The sequence below is a fragment of the Copidosoma floridanum genome, unplaced genomic scaffold, assembly GCF_036245765.1.
Source record: "Copidosoma floridanum isolate Cflo_tuat_1 unplaced genomic scaffold, Cflo_Japanese_pri ptg000035l, whole genome shotgun sequence".
Lineage (NCBI taxonomy): Eukaryota > Metazoa > Arthropoda > Insecta > Hymenoptera > Encyrtidae > Copidosoma > Copidosoma floridanum.
The window spans coordinates 935,233-951,581 of NW_028321912.1; the positions used below are offsets into that span (position 1 = coordinate 935,233).

General features: G+C 34.7%; 1 protein-coding gene across 1 annotated transcript in view; it reads left to right on the forward strand.

The window, feature by feature from the left end:
- Positions 1–16,349, forward strand: part of gogo (thrombospondin-1 like protein golden goal) — a 193,071-nt gene that overhangs the window by 146,931 nt on the left and 29,791 nt on the right. The window contains exons 3-4 of the mRNA XM_089597643.1: positions 13,441–13,756; positions 15,708–15,909. Coding sequence (XP_089453769.1) covers positions 13,441–13,756; positions 15,708–15,909 — 518 coding nt within the window. The remainder of the gene's footprint in view (positions 1–13,440; positions 13,757–15,707; positions 15,910–16,349) is intronic.

A 16,349-nucleotide genomic window follows, 5' to 3' on the forward strand; every position in this document is an offset into this window, starting at 1 on the left:
AAGCAAAGGCCCTCGTCGAGTTGCAGCTCACGTCGAACATTTCCCTTGGCGTCAGGGAAGCGCATCTCTCGATACCTCCGAGGTTGTTCGGTTCACCCTTGCACCAGTTGTCGGAAAGAAAATGGGTCTCATCGACGGACGTGCCGGTGGCGGTCGTCCACTCGAGTTCTTCGGAGTAGTCGTGCAAGCCTGTCCAGATTTCGGGAATGTTGTTTGCACCCATGCTCTGCAGTGCTGCGAAATTTTCTTCTTTAAATTTCACCACTGCCAAGTGGGTTGTTTTTAAACAAAAAAAAAAACTCATCTGCGGTTATTTTTTGTTTATATAAGTAAAATGTTTGCTTTTTTCTTTTTAATCTTACGTTTTGTTAGAACGAAATTTTTTTTTTTTTCGTCATTGTTGTCCTTGAAATGCAGTACTTGACATTAATCTATCACGTTTCAAAGGAAAAAAATAAAAAAATGAAGCATTTGTTTCAATACCTTATGCTTTATAAACATTATTACCTTATCATATATGAAACGAATTTTTGTAAGAATAAAATTTTTTTAGTGCTGTGTTTAAAAGAAACTCGTGAAAAAAATTTACGTTGTGAATATTGCATTAGATTTTCGGAAAAAAAAAAATTGTGTTTAAAAGCTTTTTAGAATATATAAGATAACTGAGCCTAAAGGATCAGAACTAAGAACTTAACATTTTTATGTCTTTTTAATCCAATGAGATATTTTTGATTGAAACGAAAATACGATTGAGGACCTGACAGTCAAAGTAATGGAGAAATTGAATGTTTTTTTGTGTAGAAATAATCAGCACGGCTTCATCTGTACAATAAATAGTAATATCGATTGATGTTAAGTTAATCAGTTTATAGTTGCTGCTTTATGTCGAAAATCAGCAAAGTAAACTGTAGTGTACGAGTGCATAAAGAAAATCTTATTTTCCAATAAAAAGAAAATGTTAACACCGATAAAAAAAAAATTAGTAATTTTACAGACCAAAATCTACAAATACTGTCATTTATTTTTTATGAACTTCGTGAGAGATTTATGTATATATATATATATATATATATATATATATATCAATCTCGTTGTCCACGGACTCTCACTACACAAATTCATCATCATTGTTTAATTTTATTTCTCACAACCTTTTTCAACAATTTTTTTTTTAACCATGAGTATTACTCAGAAATTTTTGAATTTTTAAAAAACACCTTTTGGCTTCTTTTTGACTTATTTTCAACGTGTGGTATACATTATTGACTGTTTAAAACGAAAATTCTGATTTTTTTACCATTCATAGTAGTCAGAAACTTGTGTTGATAACTTTTTTAACATAATAAAAGATTTTTTAAGAAAATGTTTGCCTAGCTAGAGGAAGTTCACTCGTACCCAACCTTTTTGACGCATGAGATCAGCTGTGTATGTAACCTTTATGACTATATATATACAGGTGTATGAGGCTCTTTTACCGTCAAGCTTGAATCAGATGGCGCCAGGGCACGTCGCGGCTGTCATGGCCGTCTCACTCACACAACATTACTTTTCAGTATTGTATGTACATAGGAAATTAAAGTGTAGTGGTAAAGCGCAATATTTGAAATTTTGAAATGAATAAGGAAGACAAGAAAGAATATTATGGGAGCTTAAAAGTTTCAGAATTGAAAAAGCTTTTAAAAGGGAAAGGAGCAAGAGTCAGTGAAAGAAAAGCAGAACTCGTGGACAGGTAAGCCATGACTTGGGAGCGGCAAAAATGTTGGTCTCCCAATTGCTTCGAGCCACTTTTTTTTTATCACACTATCAGAAGGAAATTTAAATTTCACTTTCTTATCGCAGGATATTACACTGCACTTCATTTTTCCTACTATCTTTAAACGTAAATGCAAACAAAAATTGTCTGCAAACAACAGCAATCATTTACAAAGGTTATGTCTTCTGCTTTGCTCATTACACAGATAGGCTCACGAACGCAATACACAACTGTAAATTTGACGGTGTGTAAGTATGACAGCCGCGACGTGCCCTGGCGCCATCTGATTCAAGCTTGACGGTAAAAGAGCCTCATACCCTACTGATTGATATTTTGTAATCACATATGTAATTCCATCTGTATTTACACTTGTAAAGTCACTTGGAATTCTACTTGGAATTCCACATGGGATTTTGGATTGGAAACTCCAAGTGTCATTCCAAGTGGCATTCCAAGTGGAATTACAAATGACCACTAAAGGTACATTTTTTCCTTTTTTAAAATTGAAATTTCAAGCGGTTTAATGGTTGCATTAGGTGTTATCATCCATATAGTAACACCAAAGCAGAGGGGTTCAAGTCATTTCAAGAAAATTTGAACGAAAAATAAAAAAATCTATTTTTTCGAGATCTGAGAACAAATACCCTGCTTGAACCCCTCTGCTTTGGTGTTACTATATGGATGATAACATCTCGTAAGGCCATTATACTGCTTGAAATTTCAATTTTAACTATTTTAAAAAAGGAAAAAATGTATCTTCAGTGGTCATTTGTAATTCCACTTGGAATGACACTTGGAATGACTCTTGGAGTTTCCAATCCAAAATCCCATGTGAAATTCCAAGTAGAATTCCAAGTGACTTTACAAGTGTAAATACAGATGGAATTACATATGTGATTACAAAATATCAATCAGTAGGGTAACGTGACGCACTAACAGTAGGTGTCAAAGGAGAATTATTTTATTCACTAATTTATTGCTTATTCCATAAGCCATGAATGAAAATGTGACTATAGCTATACATAATCGTCAAGTTTTTAGCTATTTTCAAAAAAATTTCCAATCAAATCTTGACGTCGATTATCCAGATATTGCAGGTTATGTATCAGAACAGTACTGATTTTCATAAGACTGCACGTTATAAGTTCAATAATAAAATTATCAATATCTCACTTTATAAGCTATAAAGGGACTTGAAATTTGAATCAAAGGCTTTTCATTCACTAATTCATCTCTGTTTGAAGTATTATCAATACTATATTGACGTTAATTCTTTTAGCGAGTGAACTTCTTTAACTACCGCCCCTTCCGCCAACATACAGCTCCCAAAAGTTTGTCGAATAAGTTGAATTTACAAATGGTCGTGCAGAAGTTCATTATTGGGAAACGAAAAATCTAAAAGAATTCACCTCCGTCTTTCAGGCATTTCTTCCTAACTGTGTCCCAAGTCTTGAGCGAAGCATAAACTTTAAAGGCAAAGTCATTGTGAACTTCGTAGGAGTGATGACACAATCTTTGTCTTGCGACTGTTATTCTTGCAAATATTGAACACTTGACTTTTCGCTTGGAAATACTGATGCATATTAACATTGAAATAGAGATGTCGATGAATCTGCTAATTAAAAGTTTCTTCCAGTTTGGAATTTATTCATAAAAATTTTCATTCAGTAGATTTTAGCAGATGTTCTCAACCAATTTTATTGATCTCTACTCTAACAGTTTATAATTTTTAATATGATGATGTAATGAAGCTTACCAATAATAAAATAAAAGTGTTGTTTTTAATTTATCTACTTAAAACTACTAAACATAGAGTTGATGTTTAAAAAGCCTTTTCTGACATATTTAAAGTGTGCGTGCTACATTGATATACATAATACTTACGCGATACGTTATTATGAAAAATATTCAAAAGATTTCTGGTCACTTTTTAAATCAAAAGTGTTTTTTTTAAAGTTGACACATGTATGATTTCTACACAGCGTGTGTCTAAAAATATTGTAGGAAAACCATTATATGAATTACAGCTCATCAAGATTAACTATAACCAGTTTACCAAATTTTTTTTAATGAGCACTTTCCATGATATCGTCTAATGAAAATCAATAAAACACAGCAGTTAAGTACGTACTAGGAGAATTTTAAAACGATTTTTATAACACCTTCATCGATTTTTAATTGATAATACCCAGATAAGCTTAATTTTATTATTATCTACTTTTCCTGAAGTACAATAAATAGCACGATATTTAATAGCTCCATTCTTTATTTATGATTATCACATGACCAGCCCATTGTCAACATCCTTATCTAAAATTTAAAAGTGTAACTTTTTCACATTTTCCAACAGACTAATTTGTTTGTAAAGATAATTCTGTTTAAAATAAAAATGTTTGTAAAGTATTGCAGGACAGTACAACGGATTGTTAGAGTTTTACGTTCTGTAGAACTTTTGTATATAAAAAACGATAACATTTCTAACTAAAATATCATTCATCGCGAACAAAGCAAAAATATTTTAGCCATACATATTTTAGCCAAAATTACTGTTTAAACAATGACATAGATATTATTTTTTACAGAGACTTTTCAATTTTTGCATAGGACTGTTTACTTAGTGTGAGTGCAGTAAAAAGCCTCTAAACGACGAAATGCTGATGGTTAAAATGCTGTCACATTAATTTTCATAATTTTTTTTCTCTTGGTTGGTGTTACGTACTATGACAATAATAATTAGTAGAAAGTAATTTTGTATTAAATGGACTTTTTTTTTATTTTCGACTAACATTGCCACGTAACTTTATCTGAAATCACACTTTTAGGTACAAGATTTTCTGTAACACTTTTTCCCCAAATTTATTCATGTTCACCATTTAGATGAGCTGTTTACGAACTTTGAATCAACTTTAGTGAATTTGATAAAACTTCAGATTCAATTGGATACTATATCACAATCTCCATTTTATTATAGGATTGACTGCAATATTTTACAATAGGTTAACCGAAAATTTCAAAAGTCAATCCCCCCATTTATCGTAACAACTCGAGGAAACGACGAGGAATCAATTCGTAACATTTTCCACCAGAGAAAATGCAAAGAACAGACGATTCCATTGAGGATCTCGCAAAAGATTTCGCTGCAAGTGACTTTGAGCTTCTCTAAAACAACACTTGCATATCGGATCAACTGCTGCTTGAAATTCCGCGCACAACCCACCCTCTCTTTTTTCTTTTTTTCCACCTTTATGTGACAACAGGTCGAAAGTATAACAAACTTCCGTACTAATCTGAAATGTAAAGGGTGCAGTTTCCAGCTAGACAAACAACGTTCATTTTATTTTTTGCTTATTTTTTTATACAATCAGCTTCGGCCATAACAACCCCAAGCGCGACTAATTGGTGGGATCTTTATCTCGCTTTGCGTGTACCTATCCTCGGGTGGCTTATTAAGTCAGGTGGCGTGGATTGTTACATATATATATACATCCTCTTGAGCGAGTGGCGGCGATTTCAGCGAAACGACCGCGCCAAGGCTAATATATTTTCCACCGCAATAAACATCCTCGAGAGAAGAAGGCTGCGCGCACTCTCATTTGCTTTTGTAGCTGCTGTGCGGATGTGTGTTGTGTGCAGTATACCTACTCTGCTCTCTCCGGTGTGTACGGCGCGTCCTGAACAGACCTTCGTCCCTTTGTTTGGCGTACGACCTTTGTCACGTTGCACTTTAACAGTTCCACTTTTGTCTTTGAAGTTTTTGTGGTTCGTGTGCATCATTATTTACAACAATCGGGTATATACGAGCTTGCAAAAGGTTAAAGACTCCTGGAAAAACTATGCTTTTTTCATTAGAAGATTTACTTTGTTTTTAATTTAACCTTCAATGTCTTGCGAAATATTTTTGTCTTGCTATCAACAACATAACTTTCCACAAGTACATGGTTGAGTTGGAAATTAAACGGTTGCGTTCAAAGTTTAAAGTATAAAACATTGCAAATTTCACTCGAAATAAAAACCAAAGTCTGATAAATTAAAACGCGAATAAGGACTGGTCTCCGGTACGCAACTGCAATAATTTCGGACGCGGGTTGTGCAAAGCACATGCAAAGTTCCGCTCGTAACTTCTACTCCCCCGAAAGTAGCTGTATAAAGGGGAGGTCCGCAACAATTCCTGAATATCGAATTAGCAATCGTGCGCTTGGAATTCGTCGGGGTGCTTTTCCTCTTTACAAAGAGGTATCGAGCTTTTTTTTTCTTACACGACATTCGAATCGAAAAATTATTCCAGCCTATAAAACGAAAAAAGGGTTGACTCGCATTGGGAATTAATGCTTCGTGCTGCTACCTAATTAGATTTGATCGTTTCTTTAAATAATCATGTGTAGCAAAATTGAATAATTACTATGTGAGGCGTACCAATTACGTTAATACTCATACAATATAAAAGAAAGTATTTTTTGTGTAGTATACACGTGATTTACAAAATTACGGTAAAGTCAAACTATGATAAGTTTCAAACATAACCTTATAACTTTTTATCACCCCTGTACCACAAAAAAAATGTCTCAATAAAAGAAACACATATATCAAAACTTACAAGGGATTATTTGAATAAAACAATGTAGCTTTCATTAATAATGTAAAAAACATCGTGTGAGGTTTATTACCTTAGTCATGTTCACACCTGTACGAGCAGCTGCTACTGGATACCGCTACTACTCTCATGTTAACCACACTTACTAATTTCAAAATCATCTTTGAATTTCAGTTACGTAACTTGAAAGCAACACAAATAGAAAAAGTTTCACAGTTCCACAAATTCGATATGTACAAATTTACTATAAATAAATGAAGTTGATGAATGAAGCAATTAGTATGAAAAATTAGTTAGTAAAATAAAATCAACAAGAGAAATGAAATTACTGCATTTAATGTAGATGATCCCTATCATAATGCTTCAAATTAGTAAATTATTGTAATACCACCTCATTCTTAGTAAAAATCATTACCAACTAAACAGTAAACTCCACCATAAGGACTCAAACTCGTCTCAATCACAAACTACTCAATCAATATGTCTACACCCAAACTTAAAGTAAACTTTAAAGTATCAAGTTCAAACAAGCGCTCCATATAACGACAATTGGACTCTGTTTCTTGCCCTATCTGCTTGTGTTTTTTACATTTTAACAGTCAGCTACTACGAATACTATCTCTCTGGAAAAAAAGGTAATCCAAGGACCCTCTCACAAAAGCTCCGAACAATTTCACGCGGGTAACCCTATAGGCCTACCATATACTTGTCCCTCAGGTAAAGTCAGAGGGGTAGATTCTCCCGTTACGTTGTCTCGTCCGACGCTTCTATTTATGGTCTCGAGCTTCTAACTACCCGTGAAAGTGCGAGAACGCATACACAATCTAACTTTTTACCTTTGACTCGGATGTATTGTTCTCGAACGGACAAAGATAAACAGAACCCATCAGCTCCACTTTATTTTCCTTCTTTTCTCTGGTGCTCAGTTAGTTAGATGGGAAAATGTCAAAATCCACACCAACTGTTTTCCACACTAGTAAAAAAGAGTCTTTGCATTCGAGTCACAGTCATTAACTGTTAATGAATGTCGATTTAAATATAAGCAAGTACTCAATCGTTAACAGTCAATGAATCAAGTATTTGACAGTTGGTATTGGAGGTTAGAAAAAAGTATGGTTATGGCACCTAATGCACGTTCATTAACTAAAACTGACGGTGACTTAACTGTCAAAAATTATTCGTTTGTTGTTAATACAAAGTCTCGAGTTGTGGTTAATAAATCATTCATTAACACTAAGTCGTCCTATATCAATCTATTTATCACTTCTTCATCTGTTAACATTTGACATTTCTTAATACTTCAAAATATTTATTAATATCTTTGCTCACGAAAAACCAACAGATCTGATTGTTTCACATAAATGCTGAGCAGGTGTTGATTTATTCAGGCTGACATTTTTTGGAAGTATTCCTCCTGTTCATTCTCTTATTATTTCATAGAAAATGTGTTATTTTTCACAATTCTCCAAAAGAGACCACGTAAAGGTAAAAAAAATTTTTTTTATTCTTTTCTCAATGCAGAGAGGAAACTAGAAGTCTTGAAACTTCACATTAATTCTACTTCGGTGCGGTCATCCTTAAAAAGCTGCAGCAACCGATCCTGTGTCTTTTATTTCGTTAGATTTTCTTAGCCATTTACTACGGTCTCCACAGCCCCATAGAATCCTTTTGGACTTTGATTTCACGCGTGGGATCGCGCGACCAACTAGCAGCTCTTGTTGACTCGACGGGAAGGACCCGCGGGTTGAAAAGAGCCTGAGGGGGCCGCGCAATGAATTCCCTCGCATTTTTCACTTTCTTCCATCCGTGGAATTAAACGACGAGCGTTTTTTTCATCCTTCCCGAGGAACGTGGCTTTGACGCATCAGCTGCGAAGAAGCTTCTCGGACGCGTGGCTGAATCCCTCGCATTTTAAAAACGCGCTCCAGGGACGCGACCTCTTTTCTAAGGGTATTATGGGCTTCCCGGAAAAACGCATGATGCACCGTCGACAAGTGGGTCATTTGACAAAAACAACGTTTTATTCCACCTCCAAGTTTTCAAAACATTGTTTTATCTTATTTCGCGTCAGAACCTTATTAAATATCAAAAAGTATCTTTTTCTAAATCCATATTTACTTTCTGAATTCCACTTTGATGTGTGGTACTTTTACATACGTGCATATAATGTTTTATTATCGTTGAGGTGACAAAAAAATGGTCTTCACAGTAAACCTTAATCCACTTTTGAAGCTACTGTGAATGCTACCATAGGTTTCCTAAAAATGTCGATAGACTCTGGCCAAAAAGTTTTCAGCTTGTTTAAGTTTGGATTTCACATGGTTACTTACAAAGAGACAATTTCTAATGCCATATTCCTCCTCAAACTACTGCATTTTCCGGGAAACGATCCATGTGTACTTGGGATTACTTTTTTCGTTACGAAAAAATTTCGGTAGGGCATACACCTGCAGGACTTTCAAGCGAAGATCGATACGTCGCGCCACTCGAACTTCTAACGACGTTGTTAAGCGTTACGGGAAAAGAAGAAGTCGAGCAAAGAAAAAGGCAAGAAGACACACGTATCCCTTACTGGCGCAACGTCACCCCCCGGGGGTCATTTTCTAGCAATTTGCAGACATATCCTCGTTTCCTTGGTTCTGCTTCTACACCATCATCAGGGGTCAGGAGGAAAACGATCCTCGTAATGACACGCTATCGTTTTCGTTGCGACCGGACCACTCGTCCACTACTCGATGTTCATCGATCTAAAAACACTTCGGAACCATAAGTACTTTTGTGCACACGTCCACACACAGACATATATACGCGCGCGCCTTTGTAAAATACGAAATTCCCGTCGAACTATCGCCGGAAGCGACCCTTTTCTCCACCTCTGTGTACGGTATCAGCCCGGCAGAGTCCCCAGGCGCTTAACTAGCTTCTTTGTTCTCGAGGTAGCTCGCTTCTGTCCAGTTAAAGAGAGAATCGATCGGAGCTGGCCACGTCGAAGGTGTGCGGTGGGTGGTACAAGAGATATCACGACCAGATGGAATCCATTCGACTCTTGGTCTCGACTTGATAAGACACATCCACGTGCACACGAGGCTCATTTCCTTTCTGGTGTGTCTAACGCGACAATAGAGCAAGGGATTTGCGGAGCCGTGACGGCATTCGTGGAGACACTGTAGCTGGTGCGTGCATGCGTTAAGGGGATATGAGTTATGGGGTCAGGAGTTGAGGTGTACGCGTGCGAGAAGGGGGTGGTAAAGAATAGGGCTTCTTTCCAGTGATGGATGATTGTTTCTGGTGACTAACAGAACACGCGTGGAAAATATTGGTGGTTCGTGGATTGATAGTCCACCACAGCTGACGCTACTGTCCTACGGAAATTTCCATCATTTACAGGAGTTTTAGAAAAAGAGGTTTCGGCAAAAAATTGAAAATGTTAGGTAACGCTGAAAAAACATTACGTGGGCGTATAAATTTTTTCAATATTTTTTTCTTCATATGGATTTATAACTTAGGCTCTTATGAGGGTCGCTAACTACATTAATTTTATCAAATGTAACTTTTTTGGGTGATTTTATTCATTTGTTCTTTTTTTTAAAACAGCTCATTTTTAACGAGGAAGAAATTAAAAAAAAAAAAAAGTTTTGAATACAATTTAATTACTGACCCTCGTAAGACTCTATATCAAATTATGGCATTAAATGATGATTGGGAGTTTCAGCTCATGTTCTTATGGAAATAGCCAGAACTTTATTTCGGCAGTATCTTTAGCTACTTCATTACATACAAAGTTTAACATGGGAAGTAAATGCAAACGAGAGTACCACCATAGAAGTTCAAAGTAAATTCGAATGGGAGGTAAAACATCCTATATCACAGAAATACTTTGTATTTTATCGAATGACTATTCGAGACATGAAATTAGATTTTGTGATGTTGAAAAATTAGATGTGACTCCAAAACCTTCGAAGTCACATGAAATCAAATGGTATTACTTAAGAATCCATAAAAAATACTCACAGTTTTCAAAAAAACTAAACCAAGTTGAAATTTAAATATCCTATTTTGTTTAAATAAAATTTTTAAAAATTTTTGGATCTTATTGGTATGCATTTCTATTTTGGGATACAACGAAGAAATTCCACAGGATACATGATGAAAAAATCTAAATTGGTAAATAACGAACACCCTAAGGTATATCATTGCAACAATCCACCTGTCGACCGGACACGATTTGGCTTCTACATTATGATCTCTGCCGACATTTAAGTTGGACGGATAATCAACGAAATCCCACCGAGAAATCAGCGTGAAGAAGTTTATCCGGATAGTATGGGCACGGGGATCCTTGTTTAGCAGAGTTCGTGCAAGGGACGAAGTGCAAACGATGCTATTTTCTCGGACGACACGCACGCTAGTCGTGAAGTTTCGATTAACGGCTGGACTGGCCATGGAATTACATGTTCTACGTCGGGTCTCTCGTGGGTCATCGGACTGTGAAAATATTGCAACTTTGCTGTTCGTTTAGTTTGTTGAATAATATATTTTTTTTTTTTACGTTAATTTCGGATAAAGTTTATCTATACATTAAGTATTGCGAGAAAATGATATATTACACCTCACAGTGGCTCACACTGAGAAATTAAGGTGGTAAGGTTATATTCGCTGCGCCACTGTCCTAGCTTCGGTGATCCTCGTAACGCTTCAGATCTGTTAATGTAAATTACCAGTTAAAATCAAACGTTGACAGTCCTGTTAAATCACAAACGTAATGAGACGACTCTTGAGATTTACATAGCGGTTTATTTTAGAAAATATACAAAATTGGCTTCCAATCGTAAAGAGCTTGAACTGCCAACTGCCCTTTTTCTTTTTCACGAGGTTATAATATTTAAACAGAAAAAAAAAACGAATTCACAACAAAAAAAGGTCATGGAAACAGAGAAAACAAAATATAAATTCGACGAGCTCTTCAGGGTTATCGAACGAGGAAGCCTCTGGAATTCCACAGAACGCTTTCCTACTCCATATTTCTGGACACTCGCAGAGACATATATGCCCCCGATAATGCTTTCAATTACCTTGACATGACCCCCCCCCCCCCCAACCGGCAACTGTGTAACCGATTGTGGAGAAACGCTCGAAGAAATAGTAAAATAAAAAAAAACCTTTTAATAACGACCTCGTTTGTTCCGTAACAAGTCCCAAACCAAATGATCAGAATTACCGAACAGTGCAAGCATTGAAATTACCAAAACTTACTCGACAATTTTGCTAGTTATTTAATCCACTGCTTATTCAATGTATGATTTAATAACTAAACCCAATGATATGGTTATCATGTAGTTGTATGATTTTTACTACAGAGAGAATTACGTTGGAGGAATTTTGACTGTAAAAACAATGGTAAAATTGAGACTGAAAAATTTTAACCCCGCGACAGCTTTTTCATTCCATTAAAGTTTATCTTAGTAAGCTTTAATTCTACCGTGTAGTTGCAGTGATTTTTTTTCCTGACGTAAAAAGTATAATGCAGTGTTTACAGTATATAGATACTTGAGTTATTCAATAATTTAGTATTTACTGTTCGTGACACAGTCTTTTTTCTTAATCAAGAAAAAATTACCGAAGCTTCTCGGTAAAAATTATAGAAAAAAACAATCGTAAAACATTAAAGTGTTTGAAGTGAATTATGAAATACGATTGTAGTTATTTATTTTAAATAGTTTTATGAAATACATTTGTGTTTGCATTAGATTGTTTAAGCAATTTTGCGACTTTCAAAAAAAAGCTAAATTGAAATTGGTGAAACGATTTTGCTTATTTAAAAATATTCATACTGTATAGTATGAAAATCACCATCTTTTTTATTTTGAATCATCTCGATGAGTCGTCATTTTTTTTGGTAATTTCATAATATTAACTGTATTGACAAAAAATCCCTTTTTTACTATTTTACAGTAACTTGCGAGAATTTTAGGACTTTCGCTTGAAAAGAAAAAAATTATTATACTCTGGGTATGAATTTTGAAAGATATTTGAACTTTTTGTAAGCGTATCTGTACATCGTAAAATTGTTAATGATTTTCTAGCATGACAGGAGTTATGAAAGCAATTTTCAAACCAACTGTCTCTTATTATAGGTAATTTTATCCCATTGGCGTTTAGTTACATTATGTACAGGAAACAATTAACGGCCATTAAGTGCAGTACTCACGTAGTGGGTCATATTACGGAATTAGGAGTTTAAAGTTTAATGATCCGTAGCTTAAAATTTTTGTTTTCGTTCATAACAGTAGCAATAATAATAAAATTTAGTACTGTACTTTGTTAGGTTTATGCATATTTTTTTTGATTCCTTAAAAAATGTGTTGTATAGCTTTTTTTATAAAACGGTTAATTGAATTCTTTAAGCCCTAAATTGAAATCAAGAATCGTGGATTTATGTATTGTACGATTCTGCGTTGAAATATTTTTTAAGTAACAAAGGAAACTTACTTAAATAAAAATGATAATAATCATGATTCTTAAGGTCAACAAACAACATCCTTTGCTCCTGTGCTATAAAACAGCTTATCCAAAGTCTTAATGGTAGATATTCTGCTTTTTATACATAAAAAAGTTTATGAAGAGAATATTCTCGTAAAATTAAGCATTTATGTCGTTCCAGTTTGCATAGTGTAAGAGAAAAAATTAGCCTATATTACTTTTTCAACCAAAAGGCAAAAAATCAACCAAGTGGTTTTTTAAAATAAATAAATTTTTTTTTCCTACAAATAATCAATAATACTTGACTGTCAACTTCCAAAGGAGAAACCGCATTTTTCTTTATTTTACCTCAAAATTAAACGCTGTGGATGAGAATTCTCTTCACTACATACACATTATACACTAATACACATAACCGTCGATCTATGCTTGGTGTGAAAAGGAGGATATTCATCAAAATGTCATAAGAAAAAAAAAAAAAAACATTTTACCATCGAAAAATCTTACTCCTGTCAAAAGCTGCAATTCGAATGAGCGAATTAAAATATTTGACCCCTTAAAAAGTCCACAGCGATGTATGATTTACCTAAGAGATTTTCTTTCTTTATAATTTCAGGCACAACGAGACCGATGGTAGCACCGGAGGATATTTCCTATCCGAGATTGATTGTGGCAGCCTCGCACACGGCCCTGTCCGGAGATCTCGGTGTCCTCATAATCGAAATGCCGACCGCATATCACATGACCACCACCACCACCACCAATGCCCCAGCCATAACTTCAACTACCACAACCACTTCCAGTCGCGCGACCACACAAAGGTCAAGCTCGCTCGTTGCGACCACTGAGGATGCAGACGCCAGCTTGGAAGACGACGAGGACTACAGCATCGAAAACAATCGCATTCCCCTACAGGATCCATTCGTCCTCAGGTTGGTTCTGCCAACAAAATTCGTTGTCGTATTTTTTCATCAGTCTAGCCAAGTAAACGTCGCCTGTGTTGGTGCATATATCAAGGAGGTTCCAGCAAAAAATGAAAAATGGCATATAACGCTTACGTTCTTTTTTTTCAAACATAATTTGTGCATGTAAATTTTTTTCCACATGTGTTTTTGTGAAAAAAAAAAATCATTTAATTTCATAATTTCACATAAGTTCTTAAAGGGGTCACTAATTAATTTTTATTCGATGTAACTGTTTTGATGATTTTCCGTATGATTTTTTTTTTTTTTTCTTACTCTTTTATTTTCTTTTAAAAGACAGTTTATTTTTAATTAACGGGGTTTTAACTAGGAAAAATGTTTGTTTTAATTTTTGATTTATTTAAGTAGTATAAGACTCTATGTTAAATTGTGTAATTAATTTATTTTTTTTCTCGAAAATACGTTTGGAAAAAAATATTGAAAAATTCTCAAGCACATAAAATATTCTTATAAATACGTAATGTTTTTTCAGCATTATCTAACGTTTTTTTATTTTTGCCAGAACCTCCTTCATAACATGCCTTGCATAAAATTTTGGCTGAAAGCAGTTTGTATATGTTTATGTACATGGAATGGTCAAGGTGAGAATAACGATAGTTGCGTGAGGTAAAGTGGACGATGGGATCTGTGAAACTTTTACTAGTATTATTTTACTTTTATGCGTTTTTTAATTTTTTTTATTTCCCAATAACAAATCTCGTCTAACTGAACAGCTGTCTTCATGATAGCTTGCTGGTATACAATGAAATGATTTTTGACACAACATTTTTCTTCTTTCAAGTGAAATACAAATTTCTTAATGCTTCAAGTAACGAGTTTGTAGAGGTTTCTAATGTATACGGAAACATAAAACACTCTACAATAATTTTTTAACGAAATTTTAACTTAAAATTTATAAAATCCACCACCAACTTATTGACGAAAAGCTTCGTCATACATTTTTATTATTACTTTTTTTAAGCTTCGTCAAATTTAGATGCACTTAATATTTATAGATGTCTGTACCTCGGTCTGTACATAATAAAACAAACATCTATACACATCCACGCACATATAGGTATACATAGATTAATTTTTTTTTTTTAATTTAAATAATTTTATGATTTTTCAGATTTTAAAAAAATTAAAGAATCTGAAGAAAAAAAAAATAAGTTTCTGTAAAGAAATTTATATGATCTTTAAGATTTTCCGACGTAAAATTTATATGCTTAAACAGTGATGAAAATAAGAAGAATGAACTTTTTCGAAAGAATCGTTTTTCAATTTATTTTTATTTCATTGTGTTTCGAGCTCCAGGGTAGTGTAGCACCCCGTTGAAGCTCTCTGGCGACCTCTACGCTGAAATTTACATTGCATGTAGTTGATGTAGTGCATGACTAGATGTAGTTGCATTCCTCATTACATTATTGTTCTTTGCGGAAATTTCATAAAACACTAACAGATTAGAGGTACTAAGACCATACTCCACCTACCCTCTGGTACAGTTCCAAGTTATGTTTTTTTTTTAATTTTTTTTATAGCAATCTAAAAATTATTTCGATGTTAATTATAAACATTTAATCTAAACTTAACCAAATTATCTATTAGGATCTAATCTTTATGTCTTATGAAATCAACAATTCAAACAACAATGACGTAATTTTAAAAAGGTGTTTTATCGGTAAACCCTAGAACTCTGTCCTACGACTGGAATACTCCCATAAAAGAATAAACGAATAAAAACTCTGAGTAAAAGTTTCTCATGGCCTTACCTGTCACCTCATCACAAAACAAATATCCCCTTTAGAAATAAAAACAAAAATACTTATTTCCTACCCCTTGGAGGCCAACTTATTTGTCAGCCCATGTACGGGTGAATCGATTTATCAATGAGCCCTTTGGGGGAAACTGAAAATTGCAGGCTCCTTCGGCTGGACGGCTTCACGTCGGAGCTGGTGGGCGAGGTGCCGGTGGAGGTGCCCAATATAGCGGGGGTCAACGTCTCCCTGAAAATTCCCTGCGGCTACTTCTCGCGTGGCGGCACTTACTCACTCCAACTGCAACACAAGTCCGCGCCCCTGCCGGACCACTTCGCCAACACCGCTAGCCTTCATCATGTACAGGTATATAGACGTGTCTATGGTTTCTGTATTTTTTTTTTTTTTTTTTTTTTTTTTTTTTTTTTCTCTTATTTTCGCCCGCATCGGATGAAAAGTTTTATAGGTTGTGTTCCTCAGGAGTTTCGACTTTTTTAGTTACGCTCTGATGGAAGTGTGTACATTTTTTTTAGATGAAGTTCGTTTTGCAGCTGTATTGCTCTAAGGGTGCAATCGTCAATAAAATTGTGCGATTGCTTTTGGAGCAAAAAATTCGGGAGTTGTATTTGTACCGCGTGATTTGATGTTTAAGATCTCCTTGTTTGTACATCCAAATTTATATTCTCTTCTCCATAAAAAATTTTTCTTATTTTATCTATTAATAATTGAAATACAAATTATAAAAGGGAATATTACCTTTGACAATAAAACATTTTCAATCGTATTTTAATTTCATCGAAATAATT